This window comes from Elgaria multicarinata, chromosome 3 (assembly GCF_023053635.1).
Source record: "Elgaria multicarinata webbii isolate HBS135686 ecotype San Diego chromosome 3, rElgMul1.1.pri, whole genome shotgun sequence".
Lineage (NCBI taxonomy): Eukaryota > Metazoa > Chordata > Lepidosauria > Squamata > Anguidae > Elgaria > Elgaria multicarinata.
The window spans coordinates 72,781,691-72,805,187 of NC_086173.1; the positions used below are offsets into that span (position 1 = coordinate 72,781,691).

General features: G+C 43.1%; 2 protein-coding genes across 2 annotated transcripts in view; both read right to left on the reverse strand.

Moving 5' to 3' along the window:
* Positions 1-453: 453 nt before the first annotated feature.
* On the reverse strand, positions 454-12,803 carry GRPEL2 (GrpE like 2, mitochondrial). The gene is made up of 4 exons (XM_063120587.1): positions 12,717-12,803; positions 5,236-5,392; positions 3,019-3,100; positions 454-2,869 (listed from the first exon to the last, which is right to left on the reverse strand). Exons 1-4 carry the CDS (start codon positions 12,800-12,802, stop codon positions 2,517-2,519), a joined length of 678 nt encoding a protein of 225 aa, XP_062976657.1. The 5' UTR covers position 12,803; the 3' UTR covers positions 454-2,516.
* Positions 12,804-17,585: 4,782 nt separating this feature from the next.
* The window catches only part of AFAP1L1 (actin filament associated protein 1 like 1), an 85,288-nt gene continuing 79,376 nt past the window's right edge, over positions 17,586-23,497 (reverse strand). Inside the window, exons 17-19 of the mRNA XM_063120588.1 lie at positions 22,522-22,700; positions 20,285-20,413; positions 17,586-18,862 (exon numbers count right to left, since the gene is read on the reverse strand). Coding sequence (XP_062976658.1) covers positions 18,839-18,862; positions 20,285-20,413; positions 22,522-22,700 — 332 coding nt within the window. The 3' untranslated portion in view covers positions 17,586-18,838. The remainder of the gene's footprint in view (positions 18,863-20,284; positions 20,414-22,521; positions 22,701-23,497) is intronic.

Consider the following 23,497-nt stretch of genomic DNA (forward strand, 5'->3'; position numbering starts at 1 on the left):
TAATGATGCAGAGATCCTTTGGGAATGAATTCAGTTCAAGTACATTTATCTGAAAAAGTCTTCATATGACACTTCCTCCCAGCACGCTCTACTAACAGAAGCATGTCCTTTACAGGATAGATTTTCTGGAAAGAAGCATCATCTTGGATCCTTCACTTTTGTATTTAAAGAAAGTCAAGAATTACCCCCTGAACAGTATAAGCTAACAGAAGTAACATGGAAGGATGCAAAAGATCTGGAAACTTCAGATGACCAACTCTAACCAGATTTGAGCAAATTAGCCTGGTCATTTGGCCAGGGCAAGATTACTTTGAAAAAGAAAATGGACATTAGTCTGAAATAAGCCTGTCCGCATTGAGAATTGTTTCTTTGTGGTTTCACCTAGCACTCAGGTTGTCTCCCTTCCATTGTCTGTTAAACAGGATTTTTTCACATATGCATCTTTAGCTTTCCTATTACACAAAAAAATATTGGAACCAAACATCCACTTGTCTTTCATTCTTCTGCTGAATTATATCAGTTTAACTCACAGGTTTGGTGGCTACATAAAGTTAGTTCCTGAGTTTTTACTAAAACTCAGACCCCCAAAATCTATTAATTCCTCCACTATTTTTACTGAAATTAACTCAAGGACACTTCAAATGTTTATTCATATACTTTTATCTTTTTTAAAAAATAATAATAACAATAACTAAAATAAAAACAAAGCATTTCTAATCAAGTAGTCTCTGATTTTCCCACAATACTATTTGTTTATCAATTACTTGAGAGCTCAAACAGCACTTCCCATTTGAAGGCCAGGACAATTCAATCACTTCCAGCACAACATATCAAATTGTGCTTAAAGGTTGCAGTATTTTGAGGAAGAATTTTTGGACAAGAAGTCTTAATCTTCATAAAGGATCTAGGAACCGTCTGAGCTTAATAAACAGGAAATCTTTGAAAACTCCAAATCTTAAAATATATTTTTAAGTTAGGTTCCAACAGAATCTCTTATATTGGTAGAATGTTGACCATTGGTTCATCTAGTCCAATACTATCTTACTCTTAACTGGCAATGACAAGGTCTGTGGTTGAGGTCTTTCCCGCCATGGTTACCCAAGAACCAAAAGCTTTTCCAGCTCTGTTACATGAGAAGAGATGCAGGGAACTGAATCTTTTGCATTCAAAGCATGTGTTCCATCACTGAACTTGGTCCTCCCATTCTTACCTACATAGTTGGCTCCTATGTGATCCATTATTGATACTCATAAGTCTCCAAACCCGGAGGCTTAAGAGTATCTAACAGATACAGAGTCCACAAGGTCACCAATGTGGTTAGCAAGAAAAGTCAAGGAAGCTATTAGAGGGTAGAAAGCTCCCTTCAGAAAATGAAAGTCTCGCCCAAATGAGAACAAAAAGGAACAGAGCCCCTGTGTAAATACACAAGGAATATAAGGGATGCAACAACAACAAGAAGAATGCAAGGAGAATATTGCTAAATACATTTAAACCAACGATTTTTTTTAAAAAAAAAATCCGAAGCAGCAAATGGGATTATGTTTTAGGCCTTATTGGCAAATCCAAGTGGTAACTACCTGAGAGGTCTAAAAGAATGCAAATATGAAATGGATGACTTTCCTGTTTGCGGCCCCGGCCCCTAGCCCCTCCACCCTCCATCGCATATACCAGCCTGGCTAGTTTTCCAATAGAGTTTGAGTAGCAAGAAGAAACCTTTGGATGTACGAGGAAAGGCAGAATTAAAAAAATGTAAGATTGGTAGGGAGATCATGGGTTGTGAAAGAGTCCGCAAAGAGAAAACCAAGGAAGTTTAATCCAACACACTCAAGAATGGCAAAAAGAGAAGACCCAATCTAACAAATGTAAAAAAAATGTTTGAAAACAAAAACAACACTGGAATAAATAATCATGAGTTTAGGCTGAGTAGATTTGGGGATGGGGAGGGGAGAGGAGTTTCCAAAGGAGAAAATTGGGGAAGTTGCCATTTAGGAAAAAGATCAAGAGAGAAGAGAAATATGTAAAAATAAAGGAGGTAGTTGGGGAAGAGCTCTCCTTTGATGTTGATATGTGAAGTAAGCATGTACAGAGTGTCTTTCCCAAGGGAGCACCCCCCCCCCCTTCGTAAGACTATTAGGTCCAGGATGTAAAACATCCTAGCTATACCACTGGAGGGGAGGAAGGGGAAGTTCCATTGCACAATATTTCCCTAGTATTCCTTTCTCTCTCCAATGCAGAATTTCATGCAGAACTGAAATTGCAAACATTAACAACCAGAGATCTACGTATGTCTGAGAAACAGCCAGAAAAATATTTATAACAGAGGAAAAGTAACATTAAATAACTGTACATCTTGGAAGCGAAGGTCAGGCTACTGCACCCATCCTGAGAGGCCAGCATATGAACACAAACTTGGCTTAATAAATAATAAAAAGAAGACATGCCATAATAGCAGCAATTGTCATGTGGACAGAGAAGTCTGTTCATTTGGATCTCAAGTATTAATAAGCACGTCCACCTCATTCCTGGGATTCTACTGCCACACCTACATGTGCATGTCTAATGGTGCGGCCGCGTAGTTTATAGCCATCCAGAATCACTAATGCCACAGTGCCTGGCTGCATTTCCTCTGCTGGCACATGACACACTATTTCATGATCATAGGGGTCATATTTGCCACCAACGGGGTTCATCTTTTGGAGGCCATGCTTAGCAAAGATGCATTGTAGCTTGGACTCTATGAGAGACAGGCCTTCACAGATCTTGTTCAGAGTCAGAGCTGGGTCACTGTGTTCTTCTATTACAGCACACTCTGAGGTCTTCTCCAGGATATCCGCTACCTCTACTAGGTCTCTACAAAAACTCTGGATGCCTGCAGATACATAAATAAGCAAAAGGTTAGGACAACAACAGTTCAAGAGGCAGATGACAACACATTAGAAACACTGTCCTTGTAATCTCTAAAAAAAGACAGGGCCCAGCAAATACTGCCAATTATTTTCAGGGGCAGCAATGACTTACCAAAAATCTTCGCATCCTCTACAAACTTTTGTGTCCTTCGCCTGACATTTTCAGAATCTGTCAGGGCTTTCTGGTACCGTTCCTGCACGCACAGCAAAGAAGCAGAGTCAGACACAAAAACATTATCTGAAGCAACAGACCTATGGACATTTACTGCAGCAAACCCAGAGAAAGGGGATTGAATAAGTTTGTTGAACAAATATAGTCGTTAGCTGCTGATTTAAGAAAAGAGGTAATAGGTTTGTGACTTGCTGTAGAAATGATTACAGTTGTGGCCATTTTTCAAAAAATTACTACTCTGAGATCTTTTCCTGCTTTCAATATCCTCCTCCACTAACAATTCACTATATTCCATGAAAGATAGACTAACAGAGTAATTTCAAAATATATTTAGGGTTAAATGTATTGGCTTCTACCCTCCTGTTATGCAGAAGAAAATATTAGAAAAATGTGAAAGCAGCCTCTTTGCATAAATAATTTCACATAGCCTACTGCTACTGCTTCTCCTTGAACTGCCCCCAAGATAAAGTTTATTGAAGGTTTACACACTATTGTCCATGCTATCACTGGAGTGTGCCATTACCAAAGATACTGGGCCTAATCTGCCCTCTTGTTTGCTAGGTAATATTGGGCAGGAGGGCACATTCCAGACACCATTTGATGGAGGGCAGAGGGAATAGCTGCGACACAGAACACTGTTTTCCCTGTGCTGAAAAGGCATTGTTGCTGCCTGGTCCTGCTTAAAAGAACCTAGATAGACAGCAGTGATAGCACTGTGGTGGCAACAGTTAGAGCAGACATTGGACAGGTATCTGGCCATTTCATAATATTTGTGGGAACGGACTACTGTCCTGCATAATTTGGAAAACAACAACAACCCAGTATTACCATAAGTGGTCTGGGTATAAAAAAGCTTAGGGCACAATCCTATGCATGTTTAGACCAAAAAGAAACAGGGCATGCTGGGATTTTCTTCTGTCTAAAGATGCATAAGTTTGCGCCCTTAAGATTCAGTGCAATATTATGTAAGGCTGCAATCATATATACACCCTTACCTAGCTGTAATTCCCATTGGACTCAATGGGACTTTCTTCTGGGTAGACAGAAGATTGTGCTACAAATTTATGAATTTATTCTTACCAGGCAGATGCTACAATTCTTTGTTTAAGAGAAAGTCCCACTGATGGGAGACCTCCAGGTAAGTGTGCACAGGATAGCAGTCTTAAGCATCAAGATGGAAAAAATCTACTATCAGTGGAACAACCTGATAGAATTGGCAATTCATCTTTAGTTATGGTCTGTAGCACACAGTTGAGCGTGTGGTTTTATTGCTGATTAACATTTTTATTGTTGTGTTGTTTCATTTTTATACTTTATTGTTGTTTTGATGACAGATTTAATGCTCACCTCTGTAGAAAGCAATATACAAATTTGAGAAATAAAAATGAATAAATCAGGTAATAGTTACAAAATCCCCTCTAGCTATTCAAAACTTCATTAATGCAGAAATTTGAGAAATGCCAAAAGGTAACATAGGGTGACTGATTTAATGAGCCAAAGAAATGGGCCATGAGGAAAAAAAATAACAAAACATTTTACAATATTTTGGATTAGGCCATGACCTACTATGGAATTCAACACAGGGTATAAACAAATTACAGTTAAGACTATTGATCAAAATACAGTACCAAATGACCTCATGTACTTGGGTCAGCGCTTCCCAAAAACATTTGTAGTTTGAGCCAAGAAGGAGGAAGGTAAAAATACAAGTCATTAGCCACTCTCTGAGAGTGTCTCACCAGGTCACCTACTCACAGTGTTCCTGTAAGGATCTTGTCTGTCATCTCTTGACCAGTGGATGACAAATCCTAACCTTCTCTTCCCAGATCTATCCTCTTCCTTGTTTCTAAGGATGGTTTTCATAGTTCTCTTCACCTTGGTTAGCAACATTCTCAAATATTTTCTCGTTCAGTCGTTTCATTTAGGTCAATATAACTTCTAAATCATGTTCCTATTCAACTGTAATTTGTAAATTCCTGTGACCTGATGCAAGACAAAATCTGCCATGTCACTACTGTCATGTCTCCAATCTACAAATTTCATTTTTGATTGTACCATGTGCTGTAGATTATGAGGCTGGGCACAAAGGACACATACTCTGAAATCTCGAAACTCAGACCTCTTAGGACAAACACTGAAGTCAACAAAGGTACTTACTGTTAAGACCCGGACTTGTTCTTCCAATTTGATGGCTTTGTGCTCTAAATTGTTTTCATTCAGGAGATGTCTAGGTTCATCATGAGGATCTTCTGGGCCACAATCATCCCCTGTGCTCCTCTGTTGTGCAGCAGTGCTAAAGGCAAAAGGCAGACCTCTGAAACGATACAATAATCAATGACATAAAAATGAATACAAGGGTGAGAACAGAGCAGCTTTCTGTTTCAAAAGTAAAGATCCAGCCACTGGACTGCAATGGTTCCAGCCTTTCTGGTCCATGTCAAGGAAACTAACTTCAAGACTGAGGTACTGGGTGGGAATTTTATTCACATCATCTTCCAGCATGGAAAGACTGAGCTTACTTACAGTTCTCTGAGGATGAAAGAATAGCTTGGGAACTTGATTCAGATCCCATTGACTTATATTCCAGGCCTTTTTTAAAAAAAGAAAAAAGAAAGAGATCCTGTATGATATCCTTCTCCAGCTTGGGCCCCTCCAGATGTTTTGGACTACAACCCCCACCATCTGCAAACATGCTGATTGAAGCTGTAGTTCAAAACATCTGGAAGGCACCTCTTGGGAAAGGATGCTCCAGCTAATGCCAGTTGGCAAGAAAGAAGAGAACTTGACTTGTGCCCTTTAGTATTTACAGCGTATGGCAGCCTCTATAATTACTCAGTGAGCTTGGTGAATCAGACATTTGTTACTGTGTATGCTCAACAGCATGTAAACCCAGGACAGGCTTTTCATCTCTATGCTAGTTATAGCAAGAATGAAAGAATGCTCTGCAGGACAAAGACCCATTGAAATCCTCAGCTCATATACAGGGCTGACAATGTATCACATAGCATAGCAGACTGTGCACTCTATTGTTCAGCTGAATGGAATTCACTCACCTGGGAAGTATTTGGGGCAGTTTTGCAGACAGCCAAGTTCTTTTGGCCCAGAAGGTAACACTCAAGTTGTGCTTACGCCATTATTCAAACCTGGGTGCTATGAAACTGAACAAAATTCCCAGAATGCTACTATTTTTCCTTGGGTGAACGGAGTTCAAAGCTTTGCCAACTGTTTTAAATGTGGCCAAGTTTTGAAGGACTCTTGCTTCCCACTTCCTAGGGTGGCATAAGAAGCAGGCACCTGGTTTCCTGAAATATTCTAAGACAACAACGAATCAAAGTGGATTGCCATAGATGAAGGGACTGGATGTAACAGAAAATGCTAACGCAAGTTGGATTAAATTTCTTAGATCTCCAATTACCTTCCAAATGCTTAGATACTGCCTAGCCCACAATGACATTGCAGCAGTTAAGCCAATGATAGCTGGAGAGGCAGTAGTATCCCTCCTAGCACAGAAGCCCTCTGTGGCATCAGAAGATTAGTCCAAAGCATCAAGAGAGACAGGGCAGCCGGAAGTGTCAGAAGTTGGAAAAGATATTTCAAGATGGAGGTCACAACTCATTGGACTGATGATTTTGTCAGTTTATACTGCCCAGAGAGCTTCGGCTATTGGGCGGTATAAAAATGTAATAAATAAATAAATAAATAAATAAATTTAAGGAAAAGTGGGACCTGTAACAAACTAATGCAACGTGGAATGTCCTGCTCAGGCTTCTAGCCGGCCATGCTGTCTTCCAAGATACTCTATTCCATTCCCCATTTTCCCCTCTGAACAGTCAATCAGCATTCCATACCCACTCAGCATGCTCAGTCCTCATTGGACTGTTTTGGGTGCCCCTCCTTTTTTAAACTTTCCCCCTCTATGTTCTTATACTATTGAACATTGGATTCCCTCGAGCCTGCCAATACTCTTTTGCATGGATGATGCTGTTTTGACTACAAAAGGATCAACACTCACAGAATAACTTTGCTATTAATATGCAGCCGTCTCCCACCTGGGGGCCTCCAGATCTGCTGGGTGGGAATTATGGGAGTTGCAGTCCCAACACATCTGGAAAATGCCAGGTTGGGGAAGGCTGCCTTATTCAGTAGTGGAAAGGATACTGAAATACTTAATGTGCACATCATGCAGTTTAATTCCTAGGAGAAGTGCTACATGTTCTGGTTATTATTGCTGAGAGACTGAGGGCATGAATACAGCCTCCATCCAACAAAACTGCTTTTAAACATGATTACCCTCATGAAGTGTGAGCCCTTCTGTAGTACAGAGCAATAGATCCAGCAATAAACCCATATTAAGACTGCAGTCCTAAACAAATTTATTAGGGAATGAGCTCCACCAGATACTTCTGAATAAGCATGCACTATATATTGCTAAGAGAAATGTTATAGCTTGCCAAATGAGAGGATTTGTGCCAGATCATACAACTTCTCTTTAGCATATCCGTTTGCCCTAGTTCCAGTTCATTCACATCCAGTAACACACACCTGCTCAAAGCCAGTCTCCGAAAAACACTGACCACTGAAATGAACATACCTTCTGAGGCTTATATTAAAAATGGGTCAGAAAAAGGAGAAATGGGTGCTCAGGATGCACATTATTTTCAAAGCCTGACACATTTTGGCCTGGACTTTATTCAAAGTCCTTCCTCAGGGGGCTGTAACATTAATAATACAATAAAATGCAATAAGATAACACATACTATTAAAATACGTTTTTGTTATTAGGTTAATTAGGCACATTGCCACAAAAACATATTTTAATTATATGTATTATCTTAATGTATTTTATTATATTATTATTGTTACAGCCCCCTGAGGAAGGCCTTTGAATAAAGTACAGGCCAAAATGTGTCAGACTTTGTGGAAATAAATGATTTGCATCCTGAGAACATGTTTCTCCTTTTTCTGATCTGGTCTGGATGCTCTCCTCCTTTTGTTTTTATATTAAAAATGCCCTCTGGCATCTGCCAAACAACATGTTTCTACAGTTTCTAACATCTGCTGGATTCATAATCCAAGTCAACGTTTTGAGGCCTCTTTAAAATGGCTTGATGATTAATACTTTCACGTCAGCCTTAGAGACTCACAGCCAACTTGATTCAATTCTTCAGGTAGCTGTCACCTCATTACACCTTTTAAAAATGAACCAAGGGTTTTAGAAGATTGCTAGGTGTCCCCCAATATCAGCAACCAACTCCAAATACTTCTTCCTCACCTTCTCAAGTGACACCTGCACATTTCCTAAACAAAGTGTCCATTGTACCACCTGTGGGGGCAGGCCACATTTGACACACCAGCCTATTCCCTGAATACACATCAGGAAAGGATCCTCCTGAATGCATTTGTTTCATTCTGAAGCACTCTGATTAGCATAGTCAGAAGAAACTGAACTCTTAAAAAATACCCCAAATTTAGATTTTACACGTGAAGTGCTTGCAGAAAGGTAGCGAAAGCATAAGTTGCAGTTTTCCTCCACTGGCATCGCTGACAACTAGGTACCTAATCTTCCACCTGCTTTGTCCTTGCTTGGGTAATCTGCTCCACACATACAAAGGCAGGGAGTGGGGGCTGTCCTCCAGTAGTCCAGCAAGAGTGATTCATGAAACTAGGAGAGGGGAGCTTTTCTTCCCATTGAAGTGCTGGGTTGGTCAGGAAGAAAGACTTTTGTCTGTGCAGCCTGCAAAGAAGTTTTCTCTTTTAAGAGCTCAGAATCTTTGTTTGTCGGGCCTATTGATTAATCAGAAAGCAAACTTTAATCTACAACTACAACCTTAGTTGATCTATTAGCCATTAAATAAAACAGCCCTACCTGCTATATTAGTGACATAAAAGCCATAATACAAAACATCACCAACATATGCTAATACACTACAAGAACAACCACTTAAGAGAGCACAACCTTAAAAGGTGCTCACGAACATTCAGAATACTGTATAAATCTTGTCTTCCAAACCAAGTCGCACTCTAAATAATTACATTTCTATCGCTGTTTGTTTATATTTGAGCATTAAACACATGCAGTTTACATTTGGTGAAATAGATCTCTGCCCGCACTCTGTCTCTTTTACCAGTGCAGTGAAGTCTAAATCATTACACACAAACATTATTTAATCATACTGCCTGCTTCTGAAAATAAATTACCTTGAGTCCTAAAGACCAACTCTGCAAAGATTTAATGTTGTACTGGAAATACAGAAAAAAGCTGCCCAGTTTCTTTTCCTGTAACAGCACAATCCCATGCATGTCTACACAAAAGTAAGTCCCTCTGAGTTCAATGTGACTTCCTCCCAGGTAAGTATGAACAGGATTGCAGCCTTAAAAGCTGCATCAAAAAGATTTTAAAAAGACCTATCTAGACAGCGGCAGCCTCAAGAGACACTTGTCCTCTGAACTCTGGGTGGAGGCCAAAGTTGCATAAGGAAGGAAGGAGATTCTGAAGGGACTTTCCTGAGTGAGACAGATGCAGGGATGAGCCAATCTCTTCAATTGACTGAAGCATCTGAGAAGTGATTTTGGCAGTTTAACAAGTCAGACATTAAAGGAGGCCAAAAACAGAAGATTTCAATTACTATTTTCAAGTCTTGCAATCCTAATCACATCCCAGGCAAGGTTACTGTTAACTTCCCAATGTGAGGCTGCCTTTGAGGACAGTCTGGAACCTTCAACTGGCTTAGAATACAACTCCAAGGTTTCTGACAAGAAGCTGTTTGATCAGATGATGTTGTAGTGATTCTTTACCAGCTTCACTGGTAACTAATTCGCTTTAAAGCCTTAAATGGCCCAAGACTATGATCTCAACAATATACTCCCCCACGCCCCCCCCCCAGCCCATAAGAGCCTGCCCAAGAACTCTGTCCCACTTCAGAGGCCTTTCTTTGGTCCCCCTGCCATTGGACAAACAGCCAATGGGTACCTGGGAGAGGGGCTTTTAATTTGTGCTTGCCATTATCTGGAATGGTCTCCCAACAGAGGTATACCTGGCACCATTCAATGGATGCATTTAGTCTTTAAGGCAGACAGTGGCTCAGTTCAGACAACACGTTTCTCAATAGTGGTTTTAGAACTCCACGGTGGAGTTTTTACACCACCATTGAGAAATGTGTTGTCTCGTGGGAAAACTCCACCCCACTGGGGAGTTTTTTTTTAAAAAAAACACGCCTGCACAACCGTGGTGTTGTGTGTTGGGCTCTGTGGAGTCTTTAGTTGCATTGAGTTGACTTTTCCCACTGGCTACAAAGTTCCCTGGCAAGAGCGGCAAAAGGAGTGAGTGCCACTCTAGGAGAGCCACTGGGATTGGTTATGTTTTGTTTTGTGCAGCAATGGCTGATGGGATACCATTGAGAGGACCAGGGGAGGAGATTGGGTGAAGGAACTGTCAATCAAATGTTGCAATGAATTTTACTCAACTCCACGGTAGCCCACAGTCACACAAAGGTTGAGTTAGAACATGTGTGGGGAGTACCTCCTAAAAACTCAACCGTTGAGTGGAGTTTCACACTGTGTTGACTAACGTATTGTCTGAACTGAGCCAGTGAAGATGGTTTTATTCCAGTCTCAAAATTGTGTTATTAACAAGGATGAATTACTTCTGCTATTGTTTAATCTGTTGTCTGTTTTAGTGTATTGATTTGTTTTAAGTTGTGGTTGCAGTTCTAGATTGTTTATTTGTACTGCAGTTTTAAAAATATTTTTTTCTTGATGTAAGCTACCTCACTTAATACTATATAGAAAGGTTGGAAGGGACACACACGCGAAACCACAAAAGACAGCTCTTAGACTGCTGGAAATTACTGGCAAAACCATGTAAATTGCCTTTACTAACATTTCATTAATTGGAAACCGTATTGTTTACATAGGACACAAATCTATCACATGCTGGCTGTTTATCACTGGAGAGACTCCTCTGCAAAGTTCATGGGGAAGTTCAAAGTCTAGTCATGGAATTTACTGTGAGATCTCTTCTCTAAATGCCAAACTAAAGTATATTCTCCCATCAGGACACACCCTCTCCTGACCGTCCAGTCCCCCTTCCACAAGTCCCTTTTCAGCAGCCACCCAGTCTCTTCCTTCATTGCCAGAACACTTGTATGCCTCTCTGAGCATGGAGCAAGGCACATCCCCTTTAGTAGTGTACAGAGAAGAAAACAGAAAGCGGGGGATAAAGGGCTGAAGCATCAGGTGGGCAGGCGAGATAACCTGAAGACTTTATCAGCACTGGAACAGGAAGCAGATATATCTGTCACCTCAAATTGAAAGGTGGCAATAAGCCTGGCAGGAAAAAAGAGAAAAGGAGGAAGGTGGCAGAAGGGACATGTTGGCATGACCACACCCACTTTTTGCTTTGCCCATGTCCACGTCTGGTATGTATCCCCCTCAGAGAGCTGCACAGAAACAAATGTGGCCTTGGGCTGGAAAAATGCTCCCCACCCTTGGATACTTGGTCTTATGCAAAAGGCTCTTCTACCTTTTTGGAGCAGACCAATAACCCACCTAGCCCAGGGGCAGAACCTCAGAAAGTTCAAGCATGTCTTAAACACACTTTTTCCAACCGGGTGTCCTCCAAATATGTTGGACTGCAACCCCCATCACCCCCACTCCACATGGTCAGTGTGGCCGATGATGATAGGAGCACATCTGGAGGCAACAGGCTGGGGAAGGCAGCCTTGCTTGCACAGCAGACTTGTCGTTGGGAGGGAAAGGGAAAAAATAGTTTCGAAACCGAAAATCCACAAATGAAACTTGCTACAATTAGCATGGCAGCAGTATTGCCATACTGGTTGGGGCTGACAGAAGCTGTAATCCAACACATCTGGAGGCCACCAGGGTGGGGAAAGCTGCTTTAATAGTTGCACAGAAAGGGGCATTCCACCAGCTGCATTCATTCTGCCTTCATCACAACACTATTAAGGAGGCAGTTGTGGGCAATTGTGCTGCTCTCAAAAAGGCACACACAGGACAGGAGGCATCTGAAGAGCCTGGATGCGGCAACCTCGAACTTCCAATACATGTCCTGGATTTGGGGGGGGGGGGCATTCCTGAACACCACAGTGAGGGAATCTGGGAGACGAGATATGGAGACGACTTTGCCTCGTGATCTTCCAAAAGCTGAAGGGGGCGGTAAAGGAGTGAGCGCTTTAAAGCGGCCTTCACCATCCTATTGCTCTCCAGATGTGTTGGATTACTATCTCCATTCCCCTCTAGCCCATGACCATGCTATCTGGGAGTGTGTGTGTGTGTAGTCGCACGGTTCTGGAGGGTACCAGGTTGGGGAAGGCCGCTATAAAACAAGAGCCCAGAGAGCGCCTGCCGTAGCCCATTCCACCACCACCACCACGAGACCCCCGGGGGAGGGAACATTCGGCCAAGCCACCCTCTCGCCGCCACGTGGCTGCGGGCAAGAGCCGCAGAAAATACAGAGGAAGGGAGCAAATGCTCCACGCGCCGGCAGGCGAAGGCACGAGCCAGTCCTCCGCGGGGGCAAGACGGCGGCGACTATATCGGGGGGGGGGGGCGACTAAGGAAGGATAATGAAAGGAAGCGGCTCTTGAGCAGACGATAACGGCGGCCGCCCTTCCCCGTACCTGTTGGAGCGGAACTGATGGCGACTGAGCCGGAGCAAGGGGCTGAAGCAATCCCGCGCCGCCTGCACAGACCTGCCTGCTGCCATGGTGGCGGACAGCCGAGCGCCGACTGGAGGGAGCAAGGCAGGTCGCACGATGAATACAGCTCCCGGCAGCCACCGCGCCCGTGGTGGGGCTGCGGACTACAGCTCCCGGCAGCCACCGCGCTCCAAGGAGGCTCCGCCTTTCAAAAGTAGTAGTACTAGGCAGCGTCGAAAGAAGGGGATTTGTCGGATGGGAGGAGGGAGTCCGGATGCCGGCTCCAATGTGGCCGGTCGGACGGCGTGCCTCTTCTGCAGGCTGAAATTCAAATAAAGATACACCCACTGATTTCTGTGCCTCTTCCGCGGCGATCCACCGGGGGAAAGTAGCAAATCTACCTAGGGTGACCATATGAACAGGAGGACAGGGCTCCTGTATCTTAACAGTTGCACAAAGAAAGGAATTTCAGCAGGGGTCATTTGTATATAGGGAGAACCTGCTGAAATTCCCTCTTCATCACAACAGTTAAAGCTGCAGGAGCTATACTAGAGTGACCAGATTTAAAAGAGGGCAGGGCACCTGCAGCTTTAACTGTTGTGATGAAGAGGGAATTTCACCAGGTTCTCCATATATACAAATGACACCTGCTGAAATTCCCTTTTCAATACAACTGTTAAAGATACAGGAGCCCTGTCCTCCTTTTCATATGGTCACCCTAAATCTTCCTGCACTTCCTCTTTCGGTGCCATCCAAAGCCAACCCACCCCCTCCTTTGTCAACCTTGTTCAAGCCTAGATGAGCATCTTCCTTTCATTTGTAGTACAGGCTGCAATTCTCAGACTAGGAGTAACTAACCCCAAGGTATTGCCCAATTGTTGAGTTTGGAGTCATTTTACAATGGCAAGTACAGCTGTCTTTGCTTTTTTTATATAACAAATTTGTTACCGGCACAACATTCTCTTTGCTTAGATGGCCACCTCTCTGTAAAATGCTAGCATGAGAAGCACTGTGCTGAATCAGACCAAAGATATATACAGTCCAGGGTTCTGTTTGCCCAGTGGCCAACCAGATGCCCAGTCAGTATTGCCCAATATTAGTACTAAACTTTAGGTAACATTTAGAATCTGATTAATTTTTTTTAAATTAATTCTGGTACTAACCATCATTACATTAAAACACTTGGAAAACCCAAGATAAGCACATTCATATCTAGAAGAGAGTTTTAGAGTTACCTGAACAAAAGAAAAAGCAGCTACACTATGACCTTTGACTGGATTCCTGATTTAGTCACATTTTTGTTTTGCTTCCTCAACTCCTACCCTCTTTCTTTCTGCTTTTACTTAATGAGACTTTGTGTCGGGGTGGGTGAATGATCAATGGAGGATTAGGTTGATTGGATCAATGTATTTATGATCATACATCTGATGAAGTGAACTATGGTCCATGAAAGCTTATGTCAGAATGTTGTTTTAGCTACAATAGACAAGCATGTCTGTCCTCTGGAAAGGATTTATAACGGTTGTTTTAATCATTAAAATTTAATGGATTGCTATTTTGGAAATCAGTAAAATTTGTAAATTAAAATCATACATATAAATTAAATACATACACACAAAACACCACTACTAAAAATAACATACTCGTTACTGGTCACTCATGGATGTTTGTGGGTCATTCTGATGATGCTGTCAGCGTCCTGTGCATCTCCCACTCCATTTTCTGTTTTTAGTGCTAAAAATAAAAGCAAAGAAAACCGAACGCTTGTGGAATATATCAATATTTGTCAGGTTGTGTGCAGGCAGAGCTGCACTATAAAATGCCCTCTAGAAAGCACAGTCCCATGAAACTGCATTGAGGCTGTAAAAGCCATGTGGTCACTGCTCTCTTCCTTATATAATTACAGCGTGTTGCAGAAGCAGAAGAGAAGCAGGAAACAAAGCCACGGTAAGGGAACATGATTACCCCCTGTCTTGACTTCATCAAAGCTTTTGACAGAGTGCCCCATGATATTCTGATTAACAAACTAGCTAAAAGTGGGCGAGATAGAAAAACTATTAGGTGGATCCACAGTTAGCTACAGAATCGGACTCAAAGAGTGCTTATCAACAGTAACTTCTCAAACTGGGGGGAGGTAACGAGTGGGCTACCACAGGGCTTAGTCCTGGGCCCAGTACTCTTCAACATTTTTATTAATGATTTAGTCCACAAGGGAGGTTACCTGATGAAAAAAATCAGATCACATTAGTCTGACAGGATTTGTTCTTTACAAATCCATGCTGGATTCTAGTAAACACTGCATTGTTTTCAAGGTGCTTACAGATTGACTTCTTTATAATCTGCTCCAAAAATTTCCCAGGGATGGATATCAGACTGACTGGTCTGTAGCTCCTAGATTCCTCCTTTTTGCCCTTTTTGAAGATAGGGATGTTAAGTCCTCCTCCAGTTGTGCAGCACCTCACCCGTCTTCCATGATTTCGCAAAGATAATAGACAGTGGTTCTTAGAGTTCTTCCACCTGCTCCTTTATTATTCTAGGATGCAGCTCACTGGGCCCTGGAGATTTGAACTCATTCAAAGAAATTAGGTGTTCCTTGAAATTAGGTGTTCCCCACCCAGCCGAAGTGAAGCCACGCCCATCCCCCCACTCCAGCATCCTGGCTTCGCTTCTGTTGGGTGGGCGCCGAGCTGAAGTGAAGCCAGAACGCTCGGGTGGGGGTGGCAGCGTCTTTGGAACAGCGTGCCCGGAAGTCGCTCTCCCAGAGCAGCTTCTGGCTGGGTGCGCCGTTCCAAAGCCACCGCCCCCACCCCAGCGTCCTGGCTTCGCTTCGGCTGGGCAGGCAAGATGGCACCCTGTGCCTAGGTACACTGGGGTGGGTGTGGGTGAAAGCAGCTCAGCTGCCTAGGGCGCAAAATAGTCTGGCACCGGCCCTGGGCAGCTGGACAGCCGTCTGTCAGGTATGCTTTAAGAAAGATTCCTGCAATGAGCAGGGAGTTGGACTTGATGGCCTTATAGGCCCCTTCCAAGTCTACTATTCTATGATTCTAACTCTGTTTTTGTCTTCCACTCATACCCCTCCTGTGTTTTTTCCACCACTTCTCTCTCTTTCCTTACTGCAGAAAATCTGTTAAGGGAAACAAATGGAATTGCTGCACAATGCCTTCTTGATTTTTGGTGTTAGGAGCCCTCCATCTGGAAGCACCCTAAGAGTATGTAAGCTTTTAGGTTATTTTAATCATATAGAGTTGAAAGGTGTCTTAAGAAAGGTTTATGTAGTGAATATATATGATGTAAGTTTGCAGCCCCTTCTAGTAGGTAGCTACACCCCATACCTTGAGCTTCCTTAATTTAAACTCCAGATTTGCTAATATAAACTGCAATGATTTTCTTTACTTTTGTTCTCTGTGTTTTACTTAAGACTGGGGACAAATCAGTGTAAATACTGGATTTTATATTTTCAAAAAATGGGGGATCAGCTGTTGTGAGATTGTTTGTCCCAGCAGTTGAAGGTGCAACCTAAAACTTGCACAGGACCTAGGCAAGTCTATTCAGTTTATTCGTCTCTCTTCTCCTACAGCTCATCTTAAGAATGTGACCAAATGCAGATTTTGTGGCTACAGCATCGAAGCAGGGTTTTTTTTTTTTTTTGCTGTGTCTGCTGTCCTCTTTACTTAACATCCAGCCCCTGATGAGGAGTTCTGGAGTACTCAAATGTTTGTTCACTGTTCTGTGGCATTTTGGCTGGTCCTAATCAAAGGTCCGAGTCTGGATTTTGAAATGGTTCTTCTGAGCCAACGTGGCTTTCATTCTTTCTCAAAGATCTCAAGGGCTGTTCAAACAATTCCGTTTTGTAGTAAGAGTTATGGGGTTTCTAATTCTCACACTGATCTTATTAAAAGGTGCTGTAGAACAAATTACCCTTTTAGGACAAAGGAAGTGGGGACGGAGAGAGGGAGTGTCATCATTTTAGGAGGAAGTGGCTAGCTATTCTTGGTAATAAGTGACTCACAGAACTAGATCCGCTATCTGATTTCAGTGAGTTTCACTAATACACATCCTGAATTCCGCCTCCCAGATCTGTGGGTCAGCTGGGGGACAGCTGCAACAGGTCACACTGGCTTGTGCTGATGCAGCTAGAGCAGCCTCGTAAACAAAGCCAGGCAGGCTGTTGCTGAGGGATCATAACAAGTTATTACGAGTTCTCGGTAGGGCCAAAATATATCAAGGATAGCATGAATGGTCTTCCATTGACTATACTGTCTACTATACTGTCCCTGGGGTTGCCAACAATCTCTTATTTTAATAGCACAACCAGTAAAACCATTTCCCAGATAACCAGTGGTGTTGTCTGAAAAGCCAATACAATGATAATGCTGGGCTGAAAGATTTGTTTGCTTTTGACCCCACTCCTGGACCCAGCAGGTTCTGCCTTGGCTGCATGCAGGGAGCCACTATTTATTAACGAAAGCATTTGCCAGTGTCTCCCTTCCTGCCCATTTCTGTGACATATACACAGCTTTGTGTGCTGTTGCTTCGCAGTACTGGGACCACTGTCTGAAGAACTCATAATGTGAGTAAGGAATGATGAGCACACAATAAATGCCTTTGCCATAAGAAGCAGGTGTGTTAATGTGACCCTGTGGCAGGCCCAGACAACCCAGTCCCTCCCAGATGTTATTGTATTCCAGTTCCCATAATCCCAAACTGCTGGTCATGCTGGGTGGGGCTGATGGAAGTTGTCGTACAAAACATTTGGAGGGCACGAGCTTTGGAGTCCAGAGTATGTGTTTGTAACCCAAAATTGACGTAAAAAGTCATATATGAAAAACAACAGAAGACGTATATCTCTATACAAAGATCATCTTTTATTGGGGGGACAGACAGGGAGAAGATCCAGATCATAAAGTGCAGACAATTCTTAAATAAAAGGTATGCCACAATATGCATCCAGAAAGAGATAAACAGTCCACCCACATCCCGCTATACAAGAAAAGTAGGTCGCTACAGCTTCCGTTCCGTTGGAATGGTACAACAGGAGGATCACTGCAGGCATTTACTTTGGGTTTCACCTTTGTCGAAACCAAAAAAATGTTCTGACGCATTTTGCAGCAGCCGTTTCTCTCGCCGTGTCAGTCCATTTGTTCACTCTCCGTTCTCACTTGTCATTGAATGTGAATCCAGCTTTGCTAAGCAGCAAATAGCAGAAAGGAAGCAGACAAATGGAGTGCAACAACAGATGGGAAGGAGAACTTTCTGGACTGTAAAAAAAGAAAAAATACTCCATGCCTGTCTGCAGCTATTGATCTTATCTGATACATTAAAAAATCTTAAAAGGCAGCCTGAGAGAGACCATGGAAGTGGACACTGTACTCCTAGTATAGGTCAATACTGACAGTCCTGAGATTTAAAATAAAACATCACATTGATGATGATGTTTCCCTGTTGGGCTCTTTGTCTAAGTCAACAGTAGTTGCCTAGTTCTGGCCTTGCAGAAAGCAGGACAGGGACACAGGCTGACAGTATCATGGGCCTTAAATAGCAGCCGTCGAGAGGATTGACTGCAAGGCACTTCTGTGTCATGCCTCGTTTCCTAGAGGTGAGGGATGCTGACCTGGCTTCCCATGAGAGAGGAGCTGCAGCAAGAAAGTTAAAAAGGTGACTTGCCCAAGGACTTTGGCAGATCTCCAAACCATCTCGCCATCATTGTCGTCATCTCTCCCCACCGAACCAAAACATTCACACTGTTTCATCACCAAGAGCAAAACAGATCAGTCCAGTTAGTTGGCCTATTTGAGATGCTGCTCCCAGGCCACTCAAATAAGAGTATTCTGAGAACACCTTTTAAAAAAAGACCCTTGAAAGGATTGCCCTTCCCCACCCTGCTTCCCAAACTCCCTCCCTCCCCGTTCCCCACACCAGTTCTCCAAAGCTCATCGGCTTGTTAACCCTTCATTCGCTGGAGGGTGGCTGCTCTCCCTGCTGAAGAACCAAGTTTCTCAACATCCTTCCGCAGTTCCCTTGAGAGAGGAAAGGCGCTTGCCTTTCCCAAGTGTGTCCCAATGCTTGAGAGGAGTTCTCCTCAGGGATAGGGCCCCAGTGATCCTTTATGTTTTCTTCATTTCCCATTCCTAGAAGGAGGGAAAGACAACAGTGCTGAGGACTGCAAAGAAGTGTTTGAGGTAATGGAATCCCGAATCCAAAGTAGGAGAGGGGATCTCATGGCCCTCCAGGTGTTTTGGCCTACAGCTCCCATAATCCCTAGCCTGCATGGCCAATGATGAGGGATGTAGGCAAAAACATCTGGAGGGCCACAAGTCATCCCCTCCCCCCGACTAGATGAAACTTCAGAGAGGGTGAAAGCCTGGTCAGGCACTATGAATGGACCACTCTTACATGGGCTGGGTAAATTTTGTTCTCTAAATTTTATTTATTTATTTATTTATTACATCTTTATACTGCCCAATAGCTGAAGCTCTCTGGGCAGTTCACAATTCCCTTTGGATGCTGTTTAGCGATGTCTTGGTGTGCTTTTGCAAGGATTGCATACATTGCTTTTTCAAGTATACTCCTTTTCTCTGCATGGACAGCACACTTGGCATTTTTCATGTTCAAATGCTTACCGTACATCTGACAAACTTACCACTCTACCTTCTTTTAGTATGGTACTGCCTCTGGGAAGAGGTTCATATGGTACTATGTTTCCTTGCATCAAAAATGGCAGAGAGTCATGGCATCTTTAGACACATCTTTATAAAGCTGTGGGTTCATAGCAGGCAAGATAGAGGGAAGGAGCGCTCTGCTCTTGTTCACCTAGGGACAGCGGTGTAGCGATACCAGGGCTCAAAGGAGTGCAGTGCCGGCACTTTTAAATGAGCAGGGATGATGACATCATCGGGTAGTCCTCCTCATACTTTCCTGTACTGAGCTCAGCTGTACCCTCTGCAATCCTCATAGTAGCTGGGGAGAAAATGGATCTTCCCAGCAACAATAACCATGCTGCTTAACCACAAAATGGTTAATGGAATGCAATACATTCCGTTAACCATTTTGTGGTTAAGCAGCATGGTTTAGCATGTTGTCTGAATGGGGCCATCGTAATGTAAAGTATTTGGGTTGGGTTGGTTTTGAATGGGTAATTAAGACCCATCAGCTTGAGAAAAAATCTGCTCCTGGTGAAGATGAAAACTGCTAGAACTGGTTCATTGAAATGGATCAACACAACTGGCTGCATTTTCCCCATTCTCATTATTATTATTATTATTATTATTATTATTATTATTTATTAAACTTATATACCGCTCCCATAGCCAGGGCTCTCTGGGCGGTTTACAGAAATTCTAAAATTGAGGTAAAAACAAGTGTACAAAATTTAAAACTCTAAAACGCAGAACATACACACATAAAACATTAAAAACCGATTTAAAAACTAAACACATGGGCAATTAGGATGTGCCGCCATATGCCACAAACCCTTGGGTTTGTGGCTATGGGGACCGTCATGATGAGTGCATTTACCACCATACCACTGCCTAGGAAAGTTCAGCTGTTACCTTGGCCTTCTGCAGAACGTTCCCTTTGTTGGCAGGGAGGAGGGAAGGGCTTCGCTTCCTCATTTCTGCTGCACAGTTAACCGGGACCAAGTGCTCTGGGGGGTTTCCATTGGGCTGGGTTACAGTCTCCTGCAAGGAAGAAGGAAACGAAAATTAGAAGTGTTTAGAGATTTGGGAGATACATTGAGAAACCAGGTTACAAATTACTACCACAAGAAGGTAGTTGCCAGGCATTAATTGCCTGTGTGAAGGAAAACAGCCTTGTCAAAAGGACTGCCTTCTCCCACATAAAACTGCCCATAGATGAAGACCACTTTGGAGGTGCTTCTGAAGCTGTCCCTGCCTTCTAAGGCTAGGTGAGTGTCGAGCAAGGACAGGGCCTCCTTGATTGCAGCGTCCTGCCTTGGGAGAAGTTCGACTGATATTTATGTTGATGGCTTTTCAGTACCAGGCAAAGACCCTTTTGTTTTCCTAGGATTTTTGAAGGCATTCACTAAATAGAATTTATTTTATTTTCTGCACCTGTGCTGCTAGTCTTATTCTTATTTCCCCCTTTTCATAGGATTTCAATTTGGTTGTCTGTTATTTTTGTTTTATTGTTTTAATATTATTATTGTTGTCATCGTCATAGTTGGAAGGGCAGCATATAAATTACTTAAATAAATAAGGATCACATCCCCTCTCTCCCTGGGGCCAGAAGCAATGCTGACCCCCACCCACCCCGGACACAACGAACAAGTCAGGTTTAGAAACTGAGATGGATCTACCATGCCCTCTATTCACAGCATGCAAGTGGGGTGAGTCTTTTTGGCAACCATTATGACACCAAAATCGAAGATTTTTCCAGGAAGGGGGCAAACTACCTAAAATGCTGTGAAAACACTTACCTATTACTCTCTTCTTTCTTTCTCTTTAAGTTTAAAAGTCTCTCTCTGCCTGTCTGTCTCTGTCTCTCTCTTTCTATCGTTCTTTGGGATGGCACTATATTTTGACAAGACATAGTGCTGTCCCAGTGCTTTGTGGGTACAGAATAATGGCAATTGGCCACCCTGAGTACACACACACTCTCTCTCTGGTTCAGTTCAGACAACACGTGAGTCAATGGTGGATTAAATAGTCCACCGTTGACTCACGTGTCGTCTGAACTGAACCAGAGAGAGAGAGTGTGTGTACTCAGGGTGGCCAACTTCCATTATTCTGTACCCACAAAGCACTGGGACAGCACTATGTCTTGTTGTCAGGGTGTGTGATCCAGCCTCTGGCAAAGGATGCGTCAGCGCCGAGCAACATCCCCATCGCCTGCCCCTCCACAGCGACAACCAGCAGTCACGTTGCCTCTAATGACAAGGAGGGGCTTGTCTTTCTCTTCTGAGCAAGCCTTTAATGCTAAAACGTTTATATAAAACATTAATTAAAACGTTAAAACCAATACAGCACCATATTTAGAAAACAAATAAACTGGGCTGCACAGTCACTCAGGGGAGGCCTTGGTAAAGAAATGGGTCTTTAACTGGTGCCCAAAGCATGTTATAGTTGGTTCCTTCCCAGATACTACGGGGGGGGGGGGAAGGGGAGAGGTCATTCTGCAAAGTGGGTGCCACCACTGAGAAGGCCCACTTCCTGGTTGCTGCGAGACGGCAGTCTTCAGGTCATTCTACTACTAGCAAGACTTCTTTCAATGATCTTAATGCTCACACAGCTCTGGATTAGGGAAGACAATCTGCCAGGTAACCTGGTCTCAGGGTGTTCAGAGCTTCATATGCCAACTGCAAGACCCTGCAGTTGGCTCTTAAGCAGCCAGTGCAGTTACTTCAGGACTGGTGTAATATACGTATGACCAGGAACCCCACTCAGCATCCTCACTGCGGCTTCTGGACCAAGCACAAGGATAGCCCCATACAAAATGTAATCTAAACAGGAGATTAACAATAGGAAAGCATGTTGCAGTGGCCCTAATCTGAGGCTAGAAGGGGAAGCTTTTAAATGCTGTTAACAGCTTTTTAACAGCATTTAACAACGTTAAGTTTGTTTTTAATGGACCCCACAATTGTTGTTTTTAAATGGATACTGTTGTTTTTATACTGTTTTTATGTGTGTGTGTGTGTGTTTTTAAATTGTATACTTTTAATGTTTACTATTTTTAAATGTTGTAAACCGCCCAGAGAGCTTCGGCTGTGGGGCGGTATATAAATGTAATTAAATAAATAAATAAATAAATAAAGTAACTCTTTCCTTACCTTGTTTTCAGCTTTGGTGGCGACCGTGAGCCCCAGCGCTGGCCCTCCTGCCAGCGACTGCTTCAGCCTGTCTTTCACCTCCGTCAGCTTGAGCTCGAGGTCCACGCGTCTGGCCTCGTTGGCTTTGCACTGCTCCTCCAGGGTTTGTACACGATGCTCCAGCTCTTTCAGGTCTTTCCCTGTTTTCAGCACAGGCACACAGAGCGAAGAGTCAGTAAAATTCTCAGCGGCCCCCGATGTTCAGGCAGCCACTCAGGAACCCAAAGCCAGGGTGGCTTTCCAAGGCCTGGCCCCGAGCCCAGCAAGCACGTCGAAGTGCTGGCAGAACCAGCAACACTTATGTAGGAAACAATCATATGTTGAAGTAGCTTTAGGAAAGAGCTCTTTCCTGCTGCCTGAGAAGGCAGGACCTACATCTATCGGGCTTGAAATACGAGGGTAGATTTTAGTTGAACATTAGGAGAAATCTCTTGATGGTAAAAGCAGTTCGACAATGTAGCCAATTACCTAGAGGTGAGGTGGTTTTTCCCCTCACTGGAGGCTTTTAAGCAGATGCTGGACTATTTATTCATTTATTTATTTATTTATTTATTTATTTATTTATTAGATTTCTATACCGCCCAATAGCTGGAGCTCTCTGGGCGGTTCACAAAAATTAAAAACATTCAAAGTATAAAACAACAGTATAAAACCATAGTATAAAATACAATATAAAAATTCAACCAGATAAAAATAGCAGCAATGCAAAATTAGCTCTGGAACAGGAAGTCAGACTAGATGGCCCACAGTTCCCCCTCCAACTCTATGATTTTAAGTCAGCCAGGGCCTACCATGTGGTTCCATCCTTACAGCACAGGCATAAGAAGAATAAAGGCATGGGAGTTTAGAGGAAGGGTGAGGGAAATCCCTTGTGTAAAAAAACTGGTTGCGTAAAAAATCCACATGAACCTTACCCACCACCACACTGCTGATGAAA

What these genes read in the sequence shown, in the direction of transcription:
- GRPEL2 (XM_063120587.1), bottom strand. Translation starts at nt 12,802, where the DNA reads ATGGCAGCAGGCAGGTCTGTGCAGGCGGCGCGGGATTGCTTCAGCCCC. An exon ending in AACAAGTCCGGGTCTTAACA is followed by an intron (nt 3,101 to 5,235) that starts GTAAGTACCTTT and finishes CTGTGCGTGCAG; the next exon opens with GAACGGTACCAGAAAGCCCT. An exon ending in AGAGGATGCGAAGATTTTTG is followed by an intron (nt 2,870 to 3,018) that starts GTAAGTCATTGC and finishes ATGTATCTGCAG; the next exon opens with GCATCCAGAGTTTTTGTAGA.